Genomic DNA, 18,304 nt, shown 5'->3' with positions numbered 1-18,304 from the left:
TCATCTCTCATATCCAGAGCATAAGTCAATTAATACCTTTATAGATGGAAATTTATGCACCGTGTCATACTCTACCATAGATGAAGCAGCGCAAATGATCTTCAATCTAGGTCAAGGTCCCCTTTTAAGCAAACCAGATGTTCAGTCTGCTGTGGCTTTACATTCCCAACTGTTACTAGGGAAGGCAAAGCCCTGTCTTATGTAGGCCCCTACATGCAAGATCCTTAAAATCTTGCGGTTGACGAGAAAAATTTAAATGGCTTAAATTGCACCCGTCACTAATGCCGGTACTAAGGACTGTGAGGGTTTTGTGCACGCTACCTCTCATAAACAGACTCAGTCAAACCGAGCCTGCTACTATTGTCATGATCTTTTTATTTCATCCGGAAAGAAAATAAAGAACCAAGAATAGATACAATTTATTAATCAATATACATTTTTTAAAATAATGAAATATATCACAGACGAAAAAACGCATTCCTGGTTGTGTCTTGAGTAGAGTACCTGAAAAATAGTTGTTGTAGCATGTGTTAATGAGACATTTATAAACGTTTTGTCTACCTAAAGCGAAAACAAAACTTGTTAGCTCATTTTGGGCTCAAAACTTAGGGGAATATTGACTACGAAGCCAATGCTCTAAAAATCTAAACTGGTATTAGAATCAATGAAACATTGCACCCACCACAGATAAAGAGGTCTTGTTAAAAAGGTTATATACACCTTAGGAAAACTTTTCAGAACATCATATGCACATTTAATCAGTGCGACAATGCATTTACTTCAGACAAAGTTACTTACAGACTCAGTATTGAACAGGCCATAGATAAAGTATTTTAACAGACTCAACACTGAACATTCCTTATTTAAAATCTTGATTACAGACTCAGTGGCACATAATGCATACCTGGACTTAACATACCTTAGATAAAGAAACAACATCGAATGCAGCAGACACAACTTGCAATCAGAAGAATGAGAACAATGAGACCGATAATGATTGGTGCCCATCTGAAACAACAACAACAATAAAACATTAACAGTTGAACACATCGTACCACTATTTTGTACTTGTATAAACAGAACAGAATTTTTATTCACTTGAACTCAAAGTTTCTCGTGATAAACACATTTATAAGCAAATTAACATGGCATGAAAATACAAATGACATGTACATTTATAACGGATTTTGACACTAAACGTACATATACTTATACATTTATAAGATATTTCAGGATTTGGAAGGACGGTTTAACATTTTGATAACATACAAGTATTATACAGTTAATCAATATTCAACTTATGCTTGGTACCGTCGCACCTATGCGCCGCCAACCAACTACCTGACCTGGAAAATGCTGGAAGAACTCTTCACGACATAACAAGAGAGGTATGTCTACGCTAACTAGCAAAATTTACAATGTAGATGAGTAAGAGATAAGTCGTTTGGCGCATAGGTGCAATGGAACCATGTTCAGTATGAAAAACATGTAGCAAAATGTCCATATTACGCAAAAAGTATAAAAGTAGAAAAATGGCAAATTTAAAGTTCAGAGTAAAGAATATGAAATTTTGTCAAATGACAGAAGGAAATCTTGACCTTCATTATTTGCACTTACTTGATATGTTCTCATAAATGCCATCAAATCAAAGTTTCTTATTACGGAACAAATTGTCAGATTTGTATAATTAAAAGGTGACAAAATTTTGTGAAATTGTAATAAATATTCACCTAATAATTAAAACCAAAACAATATATTTCCGTTCAACCGCCAATCTACTGAAATGTCATTAGTGCATAATTTGTAATTCTATTTATTTTCTCTTTTTGTAATAGAAATGGTGACGTCCTAAATGTAAGAAATAAAACTGTGTCATTAAATTTTCATAGAATGACAAATGAATGCGTAAGAGAATCTAAAAGAAACTAGAAATAAACCATCTGCACAAGAATTCAGTGCAAATTCTAATTTCATTTGAGTGCACCGGTACAAATTCAATTTATTCGCGTAACTTTTGTATAAATTGCTAGTCCATGGTCTGTACTACTGTCCGGACTATAGTTCAATACAAAATTTTGATTGGCTAAAGTAAAAGAAATAATAAAAAAAGAAAATAAAATTAACTTCTGATGTCATGTAACAAAACACTTATTGGATGACTTGTCAAACTATGTAATTTCCGCCGGTCCTGTAGATCACTTCAGTAAGTTTACACTATCGACCGAATAACAATACGAATACTATTGCAGACACTGAATTTTAACCCTTTGCCTGCTGGCGGCAGTAATTCTGCCTTTGCGACCAGTGCAGACCAAGATCAGCCTGCACATCCGTGCAGTCTGATCATGGTCTGCACTGTTCGCTATTCAGTCAGTAAATTTTCAGTAAACACCCCTTCGAATAATAAATGGTATTGCCCAAATTGAATGATGGACCAGTCCATTATAGAAATTTAGCAGGCTAAGGGTTAAATAGCACTAAAAGGTGATTCTAAGCCCCAAAATTATCGAATAGTTTAGGCATAGGAAAAATAGATCAATATAATTGCACCTTTATTAATCCTACCAGGTGTTCTGTATTACAAAAGTGCTTCTATTGTGACATTTTGATACAAGCAAAACTGTATTATCTGCACTATAAAATACTTACTGGTATCTCATTTTATTATCGGCTTGTTAAAAGTTATTTTTTACCATAAGTAAGTTGACAAAATCATAGGAACCAGTGGTTCAGGGTTAAATCAAACACATATTAATAAATCCTAAACGATTTTGTTGACAATGTGCAAAAATGTATATTATTGTGTTTTAAACCGTTTTCGTTTTCTACTCTATTTAATTGTGTAATACTAATAAATATCTCTGCTTTAAAGTACTAGCCCAAGGCAAGAGTTGACATTCTTTGCGGATCACAACCTTGAATTAAATATTAAAATTTATGTTATTGATATTAGCAAAACTGTCATACATTGCACATTTGTGAAATCATTTTTGTTAATTTCAAGGACTTTGAAATCAATTTCTAGACTTTATTTAATGTATTTCTATCAATGAAAATGTTAGGGTCTATCTCTAAAAAGTTTTGTACATAAAGTTTACGTTAAGTGACAAAGTAACACATCACAATTCGTTATCTTACATATTGTGGGGGTAAGAGAACCACGCTGCACAAAACCCATCTCTGTTTCCTTCAAATGCCCGAAGTCTTGGGTTCGAACAGCATTCAAGCATTCCCAGAGTAGCGTATCCACAACAGAACACGGGGCACCATTGCTGATAATGATATATACCACCGTTATCTACATAGGACCGACAACATTCACCAGCAGATGTCTCTTTTACTGAAAGGCGAAAGAAAAAAACAAGACTTTATCGGGTATATGGTTCGTTTTTAAAATATTTTTCACATCTGCAATTTTGTGTTTTATATACTGTTCTTTTTCTTACTACTGTATGTGTTAGGGTGTCCCATGAGAAAGCCAACATAGTGGGTTTGCGACCAGCATGGATCCAGACCAGCCTGCGCATCCGCGCAGTCTGGTCAGGATCCATGCTGTTCGTTTTCAAAGCCTGCTGTAATTAGAGAAACTGTTAGCGAACAGCATGGATCCTGACCAGACTGCGCGGATGCGCAGGCTGGTCTGGATCCGTGCTGGTCGCAAAGCCATTATGTTGGTTTTCCCATGGCACGGCTCATATTATGTAAGTTATTTCAAAAGTTTTATTTAGTTTCATCATTCATTCGAATTTTCTTCACGTGTAATGAGTAATGACATGCGAGTAACCTTTGGATAGGCCAAACACTACTGAATGTACCGAGTGACATTTATGAATGTTTGTTAATGCTACATGTAATTTACTTACTTTCGCTCGATTCTGAAAAAAAGCTTCAAGCTTATTTGAATTACTTCCGAGTACACTTTATGAAAAAAAACCACTAGTACTTATGTTATATAAGAAGGTGTTGTCGTGATCCCAGTGAGGCTCGAACCCACGGCCCCTGGGTGACTAGGACACCGCTCTCCTTATTAATCAATAAATGAAACAATATCAAATTCAATTTATATAGCATTCGATACATAGTAAAATGAAATTTGAAATAAATATATTATATGTATAAAAGATTAAATGATGAGATAAATAACTAAAAGTCAATCTTCTTCTAGACTATCTATTACTCAAAAGTAAACAGAAATTAAAAAGCTCCACTTGGTACGATCCTGTACGAGAATAGCATTTGATCAATGTTTCGTATTATATATGTTTAAAGTAACACCCGAACAGGCGCGGTTCTGTTCCGTCGGATAGAGAACTTCTGTTCCTTGTCTGAGGTACTTGCAGACACCTTAATATAGATATTTGCAGTCCAACTGCGATTCTTTCGATAAAACTGTATTCAGAAACCCACAGAGTCTACTGACCTTAAAGATGAGATATTCTAGACGTAAAGACAACTGGCTACGTTAATTTATATGTAACATCTGAAAAAAAAAGCTTGACGGTGCCCACGAGTTGTGTTACACCGTTTGCCATTCCGGCAATCGTCGTTTGTTCATTTTATCGTTTCAGACATTTATGATCTCAAGATATGCAATAATGTGTCAATTAAAACGATGTTAATGAAAATGTAAACGGAGTTGTAAAATATAAGATAGGAATCGGCTCGAGTAATGTTTATTTTGCATGAAATGCATGATTGTGTTTTAAGTACGCGAAGGGTCCACATACTCTTAAATACTCACGCACAGGTATTTGCATAGTAATACCGAAAATGGACATTAGTGACACGTGATCATTTTCTTAAAAATGAGGACATGTCACTATTGTTATTTTCAATGCATTTCATGATGGCTGCTAATTCCTTTAAGCTCTAATAAAACTTTTATCACACAAAACATAAGTTTTGATATTTTGTAAGTATAAACATGAATTACATATTAGAGGCGCATGGCTGTAATTTTAGTACATTTATGCCTCGGGTCCACAGATATGTATGGGTAGGTGTGGCGTTCTCTTTCTTTGCGAAAGTACAAAGAAGATGGGTTACTTTAAATTGTTGACGAACTATTAATATTAACATTCACTACACATTTTGCATGAAAAGAAAAAAGCGATTATTTTCCTATAAACAACATTGGCGCTATGATATCAAAGACGGCCCTTTACGTGAGACTGCACGCTTAATCTGACGCAATTCACAAACGATGTTTCTCATTACAGACCTGATGCAGTCATTCTACGCATGTCACAAAAATCATTATCATCGGCACGCACGGCAATAATACGCAAATTTTTGCATGTCCGCACGCATTTAGTGTATAATATGTAAAATATACTGGTTAAATGTTAAGGTTAGGATTACCATGGTTACCAAATATATACATTTAAGATACTTTTCGTTCAAATGGCTTGAATCCGGTATATACCGGAGTCTGTAATATATCACAGGCGCACCAGATCTGTTTTTAGTCACAGTCATTCGCAAAAGACGTGAACAAAATGGTGTCGTCAAACTTTTAAACGTTAACAACCATGGATGAGGGTAATCTGGGTAACATTCCTCTGAAACATTTTGAAACAGTTTCTTAGGAGTAGATTTTAAAAACTTTTCCAAGTAACATTTGTATGAAATTGTTTTTAAAACGAACCATTGGTTTAAGAGACATTTGAAGATATTTATATTTCTAACTTTGTCAATTATGCTTTCTTTAAGAATCGGAATAATGTCAACAACATCGGTGAAGTATCAACCAAGAAATATTGTGTGAAATTACTTTAAAAATTGACAAGCAGGTCATGACAATAAAATATCAGGAAAGCGACAACGCCCTCTGGTAGTCATTTCTTTTGACAAACAGATTAATTCGGACTACCCAAAGAACGTTTGCGTGAAATTATTTTGAAATCGGGCCAAGAGTTTCCGAAAAAGAATTTTTAAGTTAAAATCATAGGTAAAGGTAAATTTTATTTACCATCGCTTTGTGAAACAATAAACATAATCTCCATAGAGCTTTTGAGCGAAGTTACCACCCCTAGCCATGTCTCTGGAGGAATAGGAATAGTTTGAACAATCATGGTAGAAGGTCAACAAAAAGACACTGAAACTGTTTTTAATTAACCCATCTGTTTAGGAGATGCTCTTTGAACATTTTTCTATTTTAAGCTCTGGCAGCTATGGCTTTGACAAATAAATCTTGGTAGAAAGTCACCCAAGAATAACTTATGTGAAGTTATCTTAAAATCGGGCTACCAGTTTCCCACAAGATTTTTAAATTTTACATCATGTGCATATGGGAAACTGACCACGCCCTCTTGTGGTTTCTTGATAAACGACAGATATGATTTAAACAATCTTAATAGAGTCAACCAATGTTCGTTTTGGGTGAAATTATCTTAAAATCAGGCCAAAAGTTTTTTGACGAGAAGATTTTTAGCTCGACTATTCGAAGAATAGGTAGAGCTATAGGTTTCGCCCATTCGTCGGCGTCGGCGTCAACGTCCCGATTTGGTTAAGTTTTTGTATATAAGCTGGTATCTCAGTAGCCACGTGGGAATTGATTGAAACTTCACACACTTATTCCCTGTGAAAAACTGACGTACATTGCACAGGTTACATAACTTTGTTTTTAATTTTTACAAAAGTATGTCCCTTTTCCGACCGTTAGCAATTTTTGGTTAAGTTTTTGTATATTAGCTGAGTAACCATTAAAAAGAATGGATTGAAACTTCACACTCTTGTTCATTATGATGATCTGACATGCACTGTATAGATCCATAACTATATTTTGCATTTTTACATAATTATGCACCTTTCGACTTATATTCATTTAATTAACAAGGCTGTTTAATAGTCGAGCATTGCTGTCCTCCGACGGCTCTTGCGAAGTTTCCACTACATGCAGAAAAATTGACCACACGCTCTCGAGGCCATGTTTCTTTAAGAATCAAACTTGACTGAAGGTCACTTTTGAGACAGGACCACTAAAGGAACATCCAGGCCAACCTTAACTAATTAATTTTATACCAACTGAGATGTTATTTGCAGAAACTTTACGGATCACGGGCGTACGACTGACGATGTAATTTGTGCTATGGCGAGCAGAAAACTGGGATGAATCTCCCCCTCAAGAATAGCCGCACTCAAAGAACAAAGCCACTCAAATAGCTCGCCGCATGAAAATAGAGGTATGTATCGTATAAATCATATTTCAGAAGTGGTCTTCGGTGTATCAGTAAACAGTCGGTAAATCAAATGTCGCACTATAACTCTGTTTTTAGAGATTTACTTTATACTAATTTATTTTAGCTCGATTGTGATGAAAGCTTAAAGCTTATATTTTAACCACTCGCGAGTCCGCTTCCTGGAAAAACCAGTACTGGTGTCATATGAGAAGTCATAGTCATGCAGTGGGGCTAGAATCCACAACCCCCGGGTTGAGCGGCCGACACATTAACCACTAGACCACCGCTCCCCTTTTTGGAGTTTTACTTACCAGATTCATTCTATGTTGGGAAATGCATCATATTATAAAATAAAAAATAAACTGAAATATATTACGCAAATAAACTGTACAATCAGATTGTTTTCAATTTTAAAATCTGATGCATCTTTCCCAACGGATTTTTTCATTTAATATTTATCCATGTTATATTTTAAGAAAAAAAGCAAATATAATGTTCTCTTTCGTGTTTTAATAATTATTAGGATAACGCCCTCTTGAAAAATATTGTTCAGAAATAGAAAGAAAAGTGAATTTTACCATTACTTACCATTAGAAATAATAACGAACGTCAATACACACAGTGTTGTTTCCATAAGCCTTCCCATTTCTCTAGCGCACTTATATACGTGTAATTTTCAAATATATATTTTTTTTGTTATTTTTTTTCCATCCAAAACTTCATTACACCATGTTGCCAGAGCAAATATTTTGCCACAATAGATTTGACGTGTAATTCTTTACAGCAATGACTCAAAGGCTATGTTTACACCTTTACGTTACAACATCTAAACGCTGGCTGCCGGCTATTGTTGTTTGGCAGTCAGCACACGGTACATGTCACGTAATTATAGTAGGCCGTACATATATTTTAATGAGGTTTTTGCCCTTTTCCTCGTGCGATTTCAAAAGATGTGTTTGTTAAACACGCGATGAAGGGAAGAAAATAAATGGGTGGTAATTGAAAACATAAATTTGTGGTATTGTTATAGTACCGTTAGTATAAAATCGGCTATTTACGTTCTGTAGATTATTAAACATGTCATTTTCAGTTTTCTGTTGTTTTTTTTAAGTACAAATGTATATGTCTTATTATCTCTTTGTTTAACCCTTAGCCTGCTAAATTTCTGAAGTGGATGTGTCCATCTTCCAATTTGGGCAAAACCATTTATTGTTTTAAGGGGTGTTCACTGAAAATTTACTGACTGAATAGCGAACAGTGCAGACCATGATCAGACTGCACGGATGTGCAGGCTGATCTTGGTCTACACTGGTCGCAAAGGCAAAATCACTTGCCGCCAGCAGGCTAAAGGTTAAAGCAATGGACAATGAAGCCACCATTTGTAAGTATGCCAACATCTTCCATACAGTACTGTTATAAAATTACTGTACGTCCAGAATAATATGTAGTTGATGAGATTTCAAACTGCCAAAAATTCAAACCATAATGACAATGGATTTATTCATTTTAATACTTTAACCCATTTTGAAATGCCACAAAAAGCATTGAGGCGTATAAAAAGTTGCATTGATAGAAAAAAAAATATACATGAAACATTGTTTAATATTCGAGTGAAATTTCGCCATTTTCTATTAAAAATTAAATATGTTCCTTCTTGTTATCTCTTAAATGGTATTCATTCGTTTCTAAAGCAACAACTATTATTTTTTAAGCTTTTTACAAATAGGATGGGGTATTAAAATAAATGAAATTACATTTTGAATTGATTCATATTTCTGAAATTTAAATAATGTGTCGGTGCGACGTTAAATAAAAAAAAAAAATTGTTTCTAAACATATACTAGATTTAAAAAGTATTTTCAATAATCTTAAAGGTATTTGCAAAATAGCAAATGGTGGATAAGTTGTTTTCAATAAAACTACGAAAAAATATCCAGAATACGTATTACATAACAACGACGTTAGTTTTTGTTAATTAAAGCGACGCTACATAATGAAGACAGCTCAAATACAATAGGACCTACCGCGATATCCTGTTGACTGAATAATTATTAAGATGTTTTAGCAAAATAATACTTATTGAATTAATTAACATTTTCAGTGAACTTCACTGACAAAACCGTATAAAATCAAAACGGAATTTCGAGTAATGACATGAGCCGCGCCGGGGAAAAACCAACATAGTGGCTTTGCGACCAGCATGGATCCAGACCAGCCTGCGCATCCGCGCAGTCTGGTCAGGATCCATGCTGTTCGCTAACGGTTTCTCTAATTGCCATAGGCTTTAAAAGCGAACAGCATGGATCCTGACCAGACTGTGCGGATGCCACTATGTTGGTTTTCTCATGGCGCGGCTCATATATTACATTGCATAGATGTAAAACAAGACTGCATTGTCGCTGTCAGAAACGATTCTAATTATATACTACAACAAATAAACGCCGAACAAAATGACAAGTTTGATATGATACAACGAGTTAAAAGTAGTTCAAAATAACTTTTAGGTCCCCACTAGTTCTGCAGAAACGTGATCTTTGGAACGTACGCGCATTTAATGAATGTCGCATGATACATCAATTTTTAAAACTTCAGTGACTGAACCTTATTCCTCTACTGATTGCTTTACATACATTTACATTAATTCTAAATTTGCTGACTTCATCTTCTATATCTGGATTAATCTGGAATATACGTGATCATTTGTAAAAAAAAAAAATCTAACCAGGACACAGTTTTCCTGTGTTGTTATTTGAAGTCATCATCATTAAACAAATATAGCATACTGACATGCTGACAGATATATTAGTCCTAAATACAAGATCTGACATAACTCATAACACTGTATGAGTTCATTTTAATTGATGTTTTACATTTTTTATTTCCCATGTTATGTCAGGTCTTAACATTGAACTGAAGTAACGTATAGCACAACAATCGCTTCTGATCTGAATTTTGATCTGAAGGTTTTTTAACGACTTTCTGTCAAAATGACTGAAACTTTCATATTGAGTGTGAAGAATAATCATAAATGTGCTTTAAGGCAGCTATTAAAAGTTATATTTTACCTTTTTTGTTATTAATTATCCGATTACTTAATCCAGAATCCAGTCCGTTGAACATTTTGAATAGTGGCACGGTAATAACCGAGGGTGTTCCAGATGTAAACATGATTTGCATATTAGAATCATTTTTTGAACGAAAGTTACCTTTCTCTATCCCATACAGAGAAATTATAAATATCAACAATCTTTCTATTTTTAGAAGAGACATTTAAAATTTATAAGGATACAAACAGAAAATTATGGAAGCGTCCTGGTGCCAGCAGAGAGATTTAAATTTGTTTTACGTACGACTTACTATCTCCTACGTAGGAGTTAGTATCTCCTACGTAGGACTTAGTATCTCCTACGTAGGACATAGTATCTCCTACGTAGGACTTACTATCTCCTACGTAGGACATAGTATCTCCTACGTAGGAGATATTAAGTACTACGTAGGAGTTAGTATCTCCTACGTAGGACTTAGTATCTCCTACGTAGTACTTAATATCTCCTACGTAGGACATAGTATCTCCTACGTAGGACTTAGTATCTCCTACGTAGGAGTTAGTATCTCCTACGTAGGACACAGTATCTCCTACGTAGGACTTAGTATCTCCTACGTAGGAGTTAGTATCTCCTACGTAGGACATAGTATCTCCTACGTAGGAGATATTAAGTACTACGTAGGAGTTAGTATCTCCTACGTAGGACATAGTATCTCCTACGCAGGACTTAGTATCTCCTACGTAGGACATAGTATCTCCTACGTAGGACTTAGTAACTCATACGTAAGGGTTCCCATTTTGCGGCGCTGCAACGTTCTGTGGTCCTACCTGCGTTTCCGGTACATGTGCTAATTGAACATTGCTGGTTGACTTTTTAATTGCGTGCTGATAAAAGGCATTTATTGCAATATTTCATTTATTTTCTAACTATTTATATTCTTGTATTTTATGTGTTTTCTCGAGAAGGGGCTTAAATGAATAACTTTTCATTGAATTCCGTGAAGTAATCTCTTAACCACTGTTTCTAACCAATAACAAAGAACGAATTTATATAGACCTGATTGCATGATACGATTATCAATGTTCTATAAGATTTAGTAAGTTTCAACTATTCAATTATTCTTTTATCTAGTCACTCTGATCAAACAAAATTGTAAACGTTATTTCTCATGAAATTAGCTCTAATAAAAAAATAGCCTCTACCGTGAAGAGCGATAAAGGGGAATAAATCATGTTTACCAAGTTACTCGTCATTAATTTCTTCTCTCTAGACATAAACTTAACAAAACAAAGGATAACCAGATTTAATGACTGGGACCTACAAATTCGCCGTGATATTCGTTAATTAAAAGATTCTACTGTCAAAAAAATGCTCACTTTATTTAAATACTATTCTATTCTTCCTCTTTTTCACAACATATACAATATATAGAAGAAGCAAAACCGTCGGACCACAAGTTGATATGACATTAGTTTTTCGGAACACTATTATTGAGTGTATTCTCGGGAATAGATCACAAAATTCAGTAGGAAAAAATATATAAAGTGGGCTAAATATAGTACTGTAATTAAGAGAAAATATACAGTAATTAAGACTCAGAGAGAGAGAGAGAGAGAGAGAGAGAGAGAGAGAGAGAGAGAGAGAGAGAGAGAGAGACGAATATTTGAATTTTATATGAATAATGAGACATGTGCAAGATCCACATCCCTAGCTGAAAGGTCAAGGTCACTTTCGGCCGAGACGGAACTATTTTTGTCTGTTCTAGATCGGTATTTAACCAGTCGTGCGTTCAATTCATACGCATCTGAACACTCTGTCAGGGTTCCCACGGTCAGGGAAAGTCGGTGAATTTTGTAATTAGTCAGAGAAATTTGGACTTTGGGCAAAAGTCAGGGAAAAGTCAGGGAAATTTGGAGTTGTACATGCGCGAATCCAGCTTATTTTCTCAGAGGGGGTCCAACCCCCTCCCCCACCCGGAAAATTTTGAAATTTAGCGCTTTCAGCATTCTGGGCATTTTAGGAGCATTTAAGAACACTTTTCCACTGCAAGTTTATATATAATATACCCCTTATTTTCACAGTTTTATGTGCTAACTTGTTAAATTCGGGGAAACTGATAAAATCAAGTTTTCTTCAAGGTAGAATTCTTAGTTTCTTTTAGATAATTGATATAAATATGAATTATGTCGGGATCGTATGAAGCAGCAGCCGCATATACTTTTGAATGCGGTCCTAATATTGCCTTTTTCGAAAAAACAAACATTTTCTTTCCTTCTTCTCTTCTTTCCTTTTTCATGGATTTTCCAGAGGGGGTCCGGACCCCCGGTCCCCCACCCCCTCTGGAACCACGCATGTTGTAGGTCGAAGGTTTTAGGAATCAGTTTTAACATTAGCTAAAAAGATAACATTAGCTTAAAAGATCTAGCAGTGTTTTAAAGCTACCTCTATAGGCAAAATTATTAAGGCACCTAATTTGAAAGATTTAGCCTGCAAACATTAACCCTAAGACTGCACTGCCTGGTGACCACTTTTGTGGCCCGATTTATTAGTGTACTAAAATTGACAGAGGTCCACTTTTCGAAACCTGCTTTTAAGACCGATGTCAAATGTTTTACTCATTATTTAATTGCTCAAAAGAGTTTTGATGAAATTGAAATAGTTGTTATTTTGTGCACATATAGACGTCAGTTCCACCATGACTTCGTCTACGTTATATTTCGCGCCATACATTTTAAATGTACAAAGTAACTCTGACTTTCTTTTTTTTCAAGGAAAATTAAGCATTTGTTTTTCATAAGAATAAAGGATGAATAGCTCAGTAAAATATAATTTCTAAGACACTCGCCTTTAAATATAATTACAGACTTCCAATTACTACTCAATCATTTAGTTTAATCATATTTTATTGTACATATATACAGAAACATAAACAACAATCACATACATCATATATGTCATATATACAAATGGGTTGGGCTAAAAGTTATTGAAACGTTATGTCGTGCTAATATTAGAAACATCAATGTTCGTAAAGCGACGGTTGTATTTGGATGTCGTCGTGAACGTCGTTAGCAATTTTGAATTTATAGTGTGTCAGCATTTTTCGCAAGAGAGACAAGAAATAAAGAAATGTTTAAGAAAAACCAACTTTTTGACCAACCTTAAAACGCTCAATGTAATTGCTTACAACAGTAAGCCAAGAGCTCTTTTGGTTTAAAGGCAAGCAGCAAGCATTTTCGTGAAACAAGATATATCATAAATTTTATTTGATTTCTCTTAGAGAGAGAGAGAGAGAGAGAGAGAGAGAGAGAGAGAGAGAGAGAGAGAGAGAGGGGGAGAGACAGAGAGAGAGAGAGAGAGAGAGAGAGAGAGAGAGAGGGGGGGGGGGGGGGGAGAGAGAGAGAGAGAGAGAGAGAGAGGGAGAGAGAGAGTGAGAGCGAGAGCGAGAGTCTACTTTTGTTGATAATTGTATCTTAATTAAAGAGCTATCTGTATAATTAATTTCCTTACCTTAAAAGATATTTCAAAAGAAGACATCTCTCTTGGAGAAGAGCTTTCAGTCACAGACAAGAGACAGGTTTAAATATAGCTTTCTCTCAATTAAACTTCTATCCCATCATAATGCAGATATTGAATTGAAACTTCACATGTGTCTTTGGGGTTATAAAACAAGTTGACAGCATCAAGTCCCATAACTCTGACCTGCATTTTAGCCAGATTATGCCCCCTTTGGACTTAGAAAATCCTGGTTAAAGTTTTGCGTGCAAGTACATACAGTACATGGTGCATCTTTGATGAGTATAGGTCACTTCTCAGCCAACTTGGGACGGGGGCACCATCTGCCCGTCCCTGGATCCGGGCATGTTCAGAGATGATTTTAATAAACCTTTCAAAAGGAGAAACAGTTATATGCGAAGAAACAGTTCTATCATATTTGAATGAAATTTTACAATAGATATATTAGAATTAAAATAGTTCATAGCAAAGGTGTGTTTGAACACTATACACTCCGCAGATTATACGTCGTATGAAATATTTTCTCGGTATACGCCCTCGTAAAATTATTACGCTCGGCGTATATGAATAGTGTTGAAACACGGTTTTGCTATAAATCATTTCTTAAATATAACCCGCGACGGCTACATCGACGCCTGGATTATAGTCTAGTTAAAATGTTTATATTGGCGTCCGTTAATATTAAATATATAACTAATATCCATGAACTTTTGGATCAATTCTCGCACATGAACAAAGGGTTACAATAGATGCGTTTACTGGTTCTTTAAATTGTTAAACATTGAAATTGTTCCTGCTTTGCTAATACTGAGATTAACAATGAATTGATTTAAAGACACCATTTAATATGTTTACAACAATCAGTTAACAGTTATACGTCATTTTCATGTTTTACAAATGAACATGGTCAACTTGTTTAAAATAACTTGTAAATAACGGAGTAGCCTGTGCGTCGACATACTTCGCCTTATATTGGTTGGTCTTGCGTTTAGGCTTAGTCCTGGTGAAGTTCATTTAATATTTCCCGTCGGAGAAATTGGTAAAGCAGTGCAGCATCGTCTGCTGTTTTGGCAGGCATCATATTATGGTCCGACATGATGATGGTACACAGTTCAAACACCGTTTCGTCACATGTAACATTTCCCTTTTGAATACTTTCCTCAAGACACAAGTTCACCTGTGCTTCAGATGTACGACAAAGGTAATCCTGACAGCCGAACATACCAGGACAATGATACATCAAAAATGGTCTTCCGTATGGCTGGTTTGGATTGCTTGATGGTCTTATACGATGGTTATTCCACAGTTTAACTATAGAGTTAAGTTCTTCCTGAAAAAATGTATAGATAAAAGTATAATGGCGAAAGAAAGTAATTACGATGCACGCTATATATAGGCCTGTATTTACACTTTTTAAGACATCGCACACACTTTTAAATGTATTTGTTAACACTCCTTTTAAAACTCTATTAAATTTCAGTGGAATCTGAAATGTTATTTTTTTATGTTCAAATTTCATACCGGGTGTGTGACGTCAGTTTCAGGTATATCGTCACGTTTAAAAGTTCTTCAGCGACGATAATTTCAACTTCACTCACGCTTCATAAAAAGATGTGTACCATTTATATAATACTTAAAAGTGAGGTATGCGTAAGTAATAAAAAGAGTACTGTATTGGATTTACATTGGAAAATATGAATTCGTTCTTTTGCGCTCCAAAAGTCGACCAATATTTTCGTTGCAGAACTCGTGCATTGAGAACTTTTTATTTCATATATACCGGTATCTACACGTATAATGTATGTATGCAAAGATAATAACCTTTTTATCACATGCATATCTGCATGTATAAACGAAATGTTAATATTATAAATTTGTTTAATAGTCTGATTAAGACTTACGATACTGAAATAAATAAATAAAATAATTAATGCAACGACAAACAGTAAATTACGTTACGCACCCGATATGAAATTCAGGCGTCCGTGTATTGAAAAATATTGACGTTTCTGGTACCATTGTAACTTACCACAGGCACGAGTATCGGTCCTGGGACAAAACATATGGCCTTGTTTACATCCTGAATTAGTCCAAAATGAAAACTATGTAGTGAAATACTGGCCCCTTCAAAAGTTACATATATCTACTGAAGGCCAGAATCTCGAGAATCGAGCCTGCGAGCGATGGGTTCACTTCCCGAGCCGTTGTGAAATAAAGTCTCTAGACAATTGAACAAACTACCTATCACAATTTCGCATGTACAATTAGCTACAAATTGAGACCAACCCCAAGTTTCTAGCCCTCCCCGTTCATGAAATATCTATCAGAATGCTGCAAGTTCCAGGTAGATAGAAGTGTGGCACAACGAAACGGTACGAAATTACGGACTAAAAGATGTTTGTCAGCCTAGCACGGGTCAAATTCATTTGCCATGAATAACAAGCATTACTAAATATGTAAATTATGGCCACTCACCACCGTCAGTAGCATCTGCTACACGCGATATTTACTTTTTTATTTTTCCGTCGGTCTTTCGATTGTATTCTCAGCAAATGGAAAAAACAGATATGATAATATCCGAGTAATTTTGTACGAAACGTTGCGGTTCTGTCGGAGGTGTGTCGCTATTGGCCAGTCAGAAATTGAGTTTAAAAATACTTAATGAATTCTGTTCAATGGCGTAGCATTCAATTGAAAGACCGTGGAAAAAATTTAAAACGCAAATATCGCGTGTTTTGAGTGGCCCTAGTTTATGCATTTAGTTATACTTTTTAGTACTTTTTTTATTGAATTTGAGCCGTAATCGGCAGACAGCTATACTTTAGTCTATGTTTACGTACCGATTCTTTGTGCCGCATCTTTATCTAGCAGGGACTTTCAGAAGGAAGGCTTTCGTTTCCTGATAGATATTTCATGAACGGGAAGGGCTAGAGACTTGGGGTCGGTCTCATTTTGTTGCTAAATGTATACGGGAAACAGTGATAGGTGGTTTGTCTGGAGAATTTATTTCACAACGGCCCGGGAAGTGAACACATTGCTCGCAGGCTCGATTCTCGAGATTCTGGCCTTCAGTAGACATATGTATCTTTTGAAGGGGGCTCATATTTCACTACATATTTTTCATTTTGAACTCATTTAGGATGAAAATAAGGCCATATTTTTTGTCCCAGGTCCGATACTGGTGCCTGTGCCTGGTCACTAAATTATATATTTTAACACGACCAGCAAATAATTAACCTACATACATGTAGAGCAAAATCTGTTTCTATATAAAGTAACATCATTATACGATGAACGATATAATCGAAAATCCGTGTAGAAAGGTCAGAAATCTGTCATATGTTTTATAAAAAAAAAAATATAGACGTACCTGAATTAAGTCCATGAAACAAAACTGCAGAACAGCCTTATCAAGGAAGCTTCCGTTGAAATCACCAGTACTTTTCAGCATTGTGAAAAAATCTATCCAGTACTGAACATTTTCATTTCGAAGTATACCACACCAACGCCCAATTCTTTGATTATGGTTACTTGATCCTTGTAAAAAAACAGCTGTTTGTTAACTGTTCGTCTCTCTGACCCCTAAGAAAAATGACCATCTGTCGAATGTAAACATTCTCGGTGCCATAATCTGACCTGGCACGCGTTGGACAGCCTTGCAAATGTTTCACAGCATTCATAAAATAACCAGCAATTATCTTAGGATCGCTGTTTGTTTTGTGCACCTCAAGCCATATTATGAAACGAGAAAATCCATCGATAGCTCCGTTGATACACAGCCCGTACGGTTTCAATTTATCATACCCGTCGATATGCCATAAATAATTAGGTCCAAGATTCAGGTACATCCGACGTTGAAGACGAGTTCTCCTTCTCTGTTCAATACCTTCTTTGTCACAAATATGCATCATCAGGCGAACTGTTTCTTGTGTAACAACATATCCCTCTTGAAGAAGTTTCTGATGCATCATCTTGTATCCAAGTTGTTTGCTGGATGTCATTACATTTTCCATGACATAGAGATCAACACTAAGCTCATCACTTTTATTTATGCGTCTAAATAACTTCATACGTGACAATATCCGTTTAAGGCTTCGTAAAGAAACTTTAAACCCATTTATTTTTTCAAGACAAAGTAATATTTCACGGTATTTCATACCAGATGCAAAATGTGTTTTTATAAAGTCATCCATGCCGTGTAGTTTTAAATTACACACGTTTCCTTACTAAATAATAGTACACACGAGTATATTGTTCCACTACGCATGCTGGAGAGTTTTTTAGTCAGTGACATACGTACGAGTTACTAAGTCCTACTTAGGAGATACTAACTCCTACGTAGGAGATACTATGTCCTACGTAGGAGATACTAAGTCCTACGTAGGAGATACTATCTCCTACGTAGGAGATACTAACTCCTACGTAGTACTTAATATGTCCTACGTAGGAGATATTAAGTACTACGTAGGAGATACTAAGTCCTACGTAGGAGATACTATGTCCTACGTAGGAGATAGTAAGTCCTACGTAGGAGATATTATGTCCTACGTAGGAGATGCT

General features: G+C 35.5%; 1 protein-coding gene and 1 long non-coding RNA gene across 2 annotated transcripts; both read right to left on the bottom strand.

Annotated features, from left to right (window-relative positions):
* Positions 1-404: 404 nt before the first annotated feature.
* On the bottom strand, positions 405-8,973 carry LOC123557144 (uncharacterized). Its single transcript, XR_008370984.1, has 4 exons — positions 7,770-8,973; positions 3,139-3,340; positions 920-1,008; positions 405-504 (listed from the first exon to the last, which is right to left on the bottom strand). It is a non-coding gene; the product is annotated as an uncharacterized LOC123557144 (long non-coding RNA).
* Positions 8,974-14,713: 5,740 nt separating this feature from the next.
* On the bottom strand, positions 14,714-17,894 carry LOC123556409 (uncharacterized). The gene is made up of 2 exons (XM_045347075.2): positions 17,115-17,894; positions 14,714-15,074 (listed from the first exon to the last, which is right to left on the bottom strand). Exons 1-2 carry the CDS (start codon positions 17,193-17,195, stop codon positions 14,739-14,741), a joined length of 417 nt encoding a protein of 138 aa, XP_045203010.1. The 5' UTR covers positions 17,196-17,894; the 3' UTR covers positions 14,714-14,738.
* Between the last annotated feature and the right edge of the window lie 410 nt (positions 17,895-18,304).

The sequence above is a fragment of the Mercenaria mercenaria genome, chromosome 5, assembly GCF_021730395.1.
Source record: "Mercenaria mercenaria strain notata chromosome 5, MADL_Memer_1, whole genome shotgun sequence".
NCBI lineage: Eukaryota > Metazoa > Mollusca > Bivalvia > Venerida > Veneridae > Mercenaria > Mercenaria mercenaria.
Note: the sequence above shows the minus strand (reverse complement) of the source record. Positions and strands in the feature narration are given on the sequence as shown.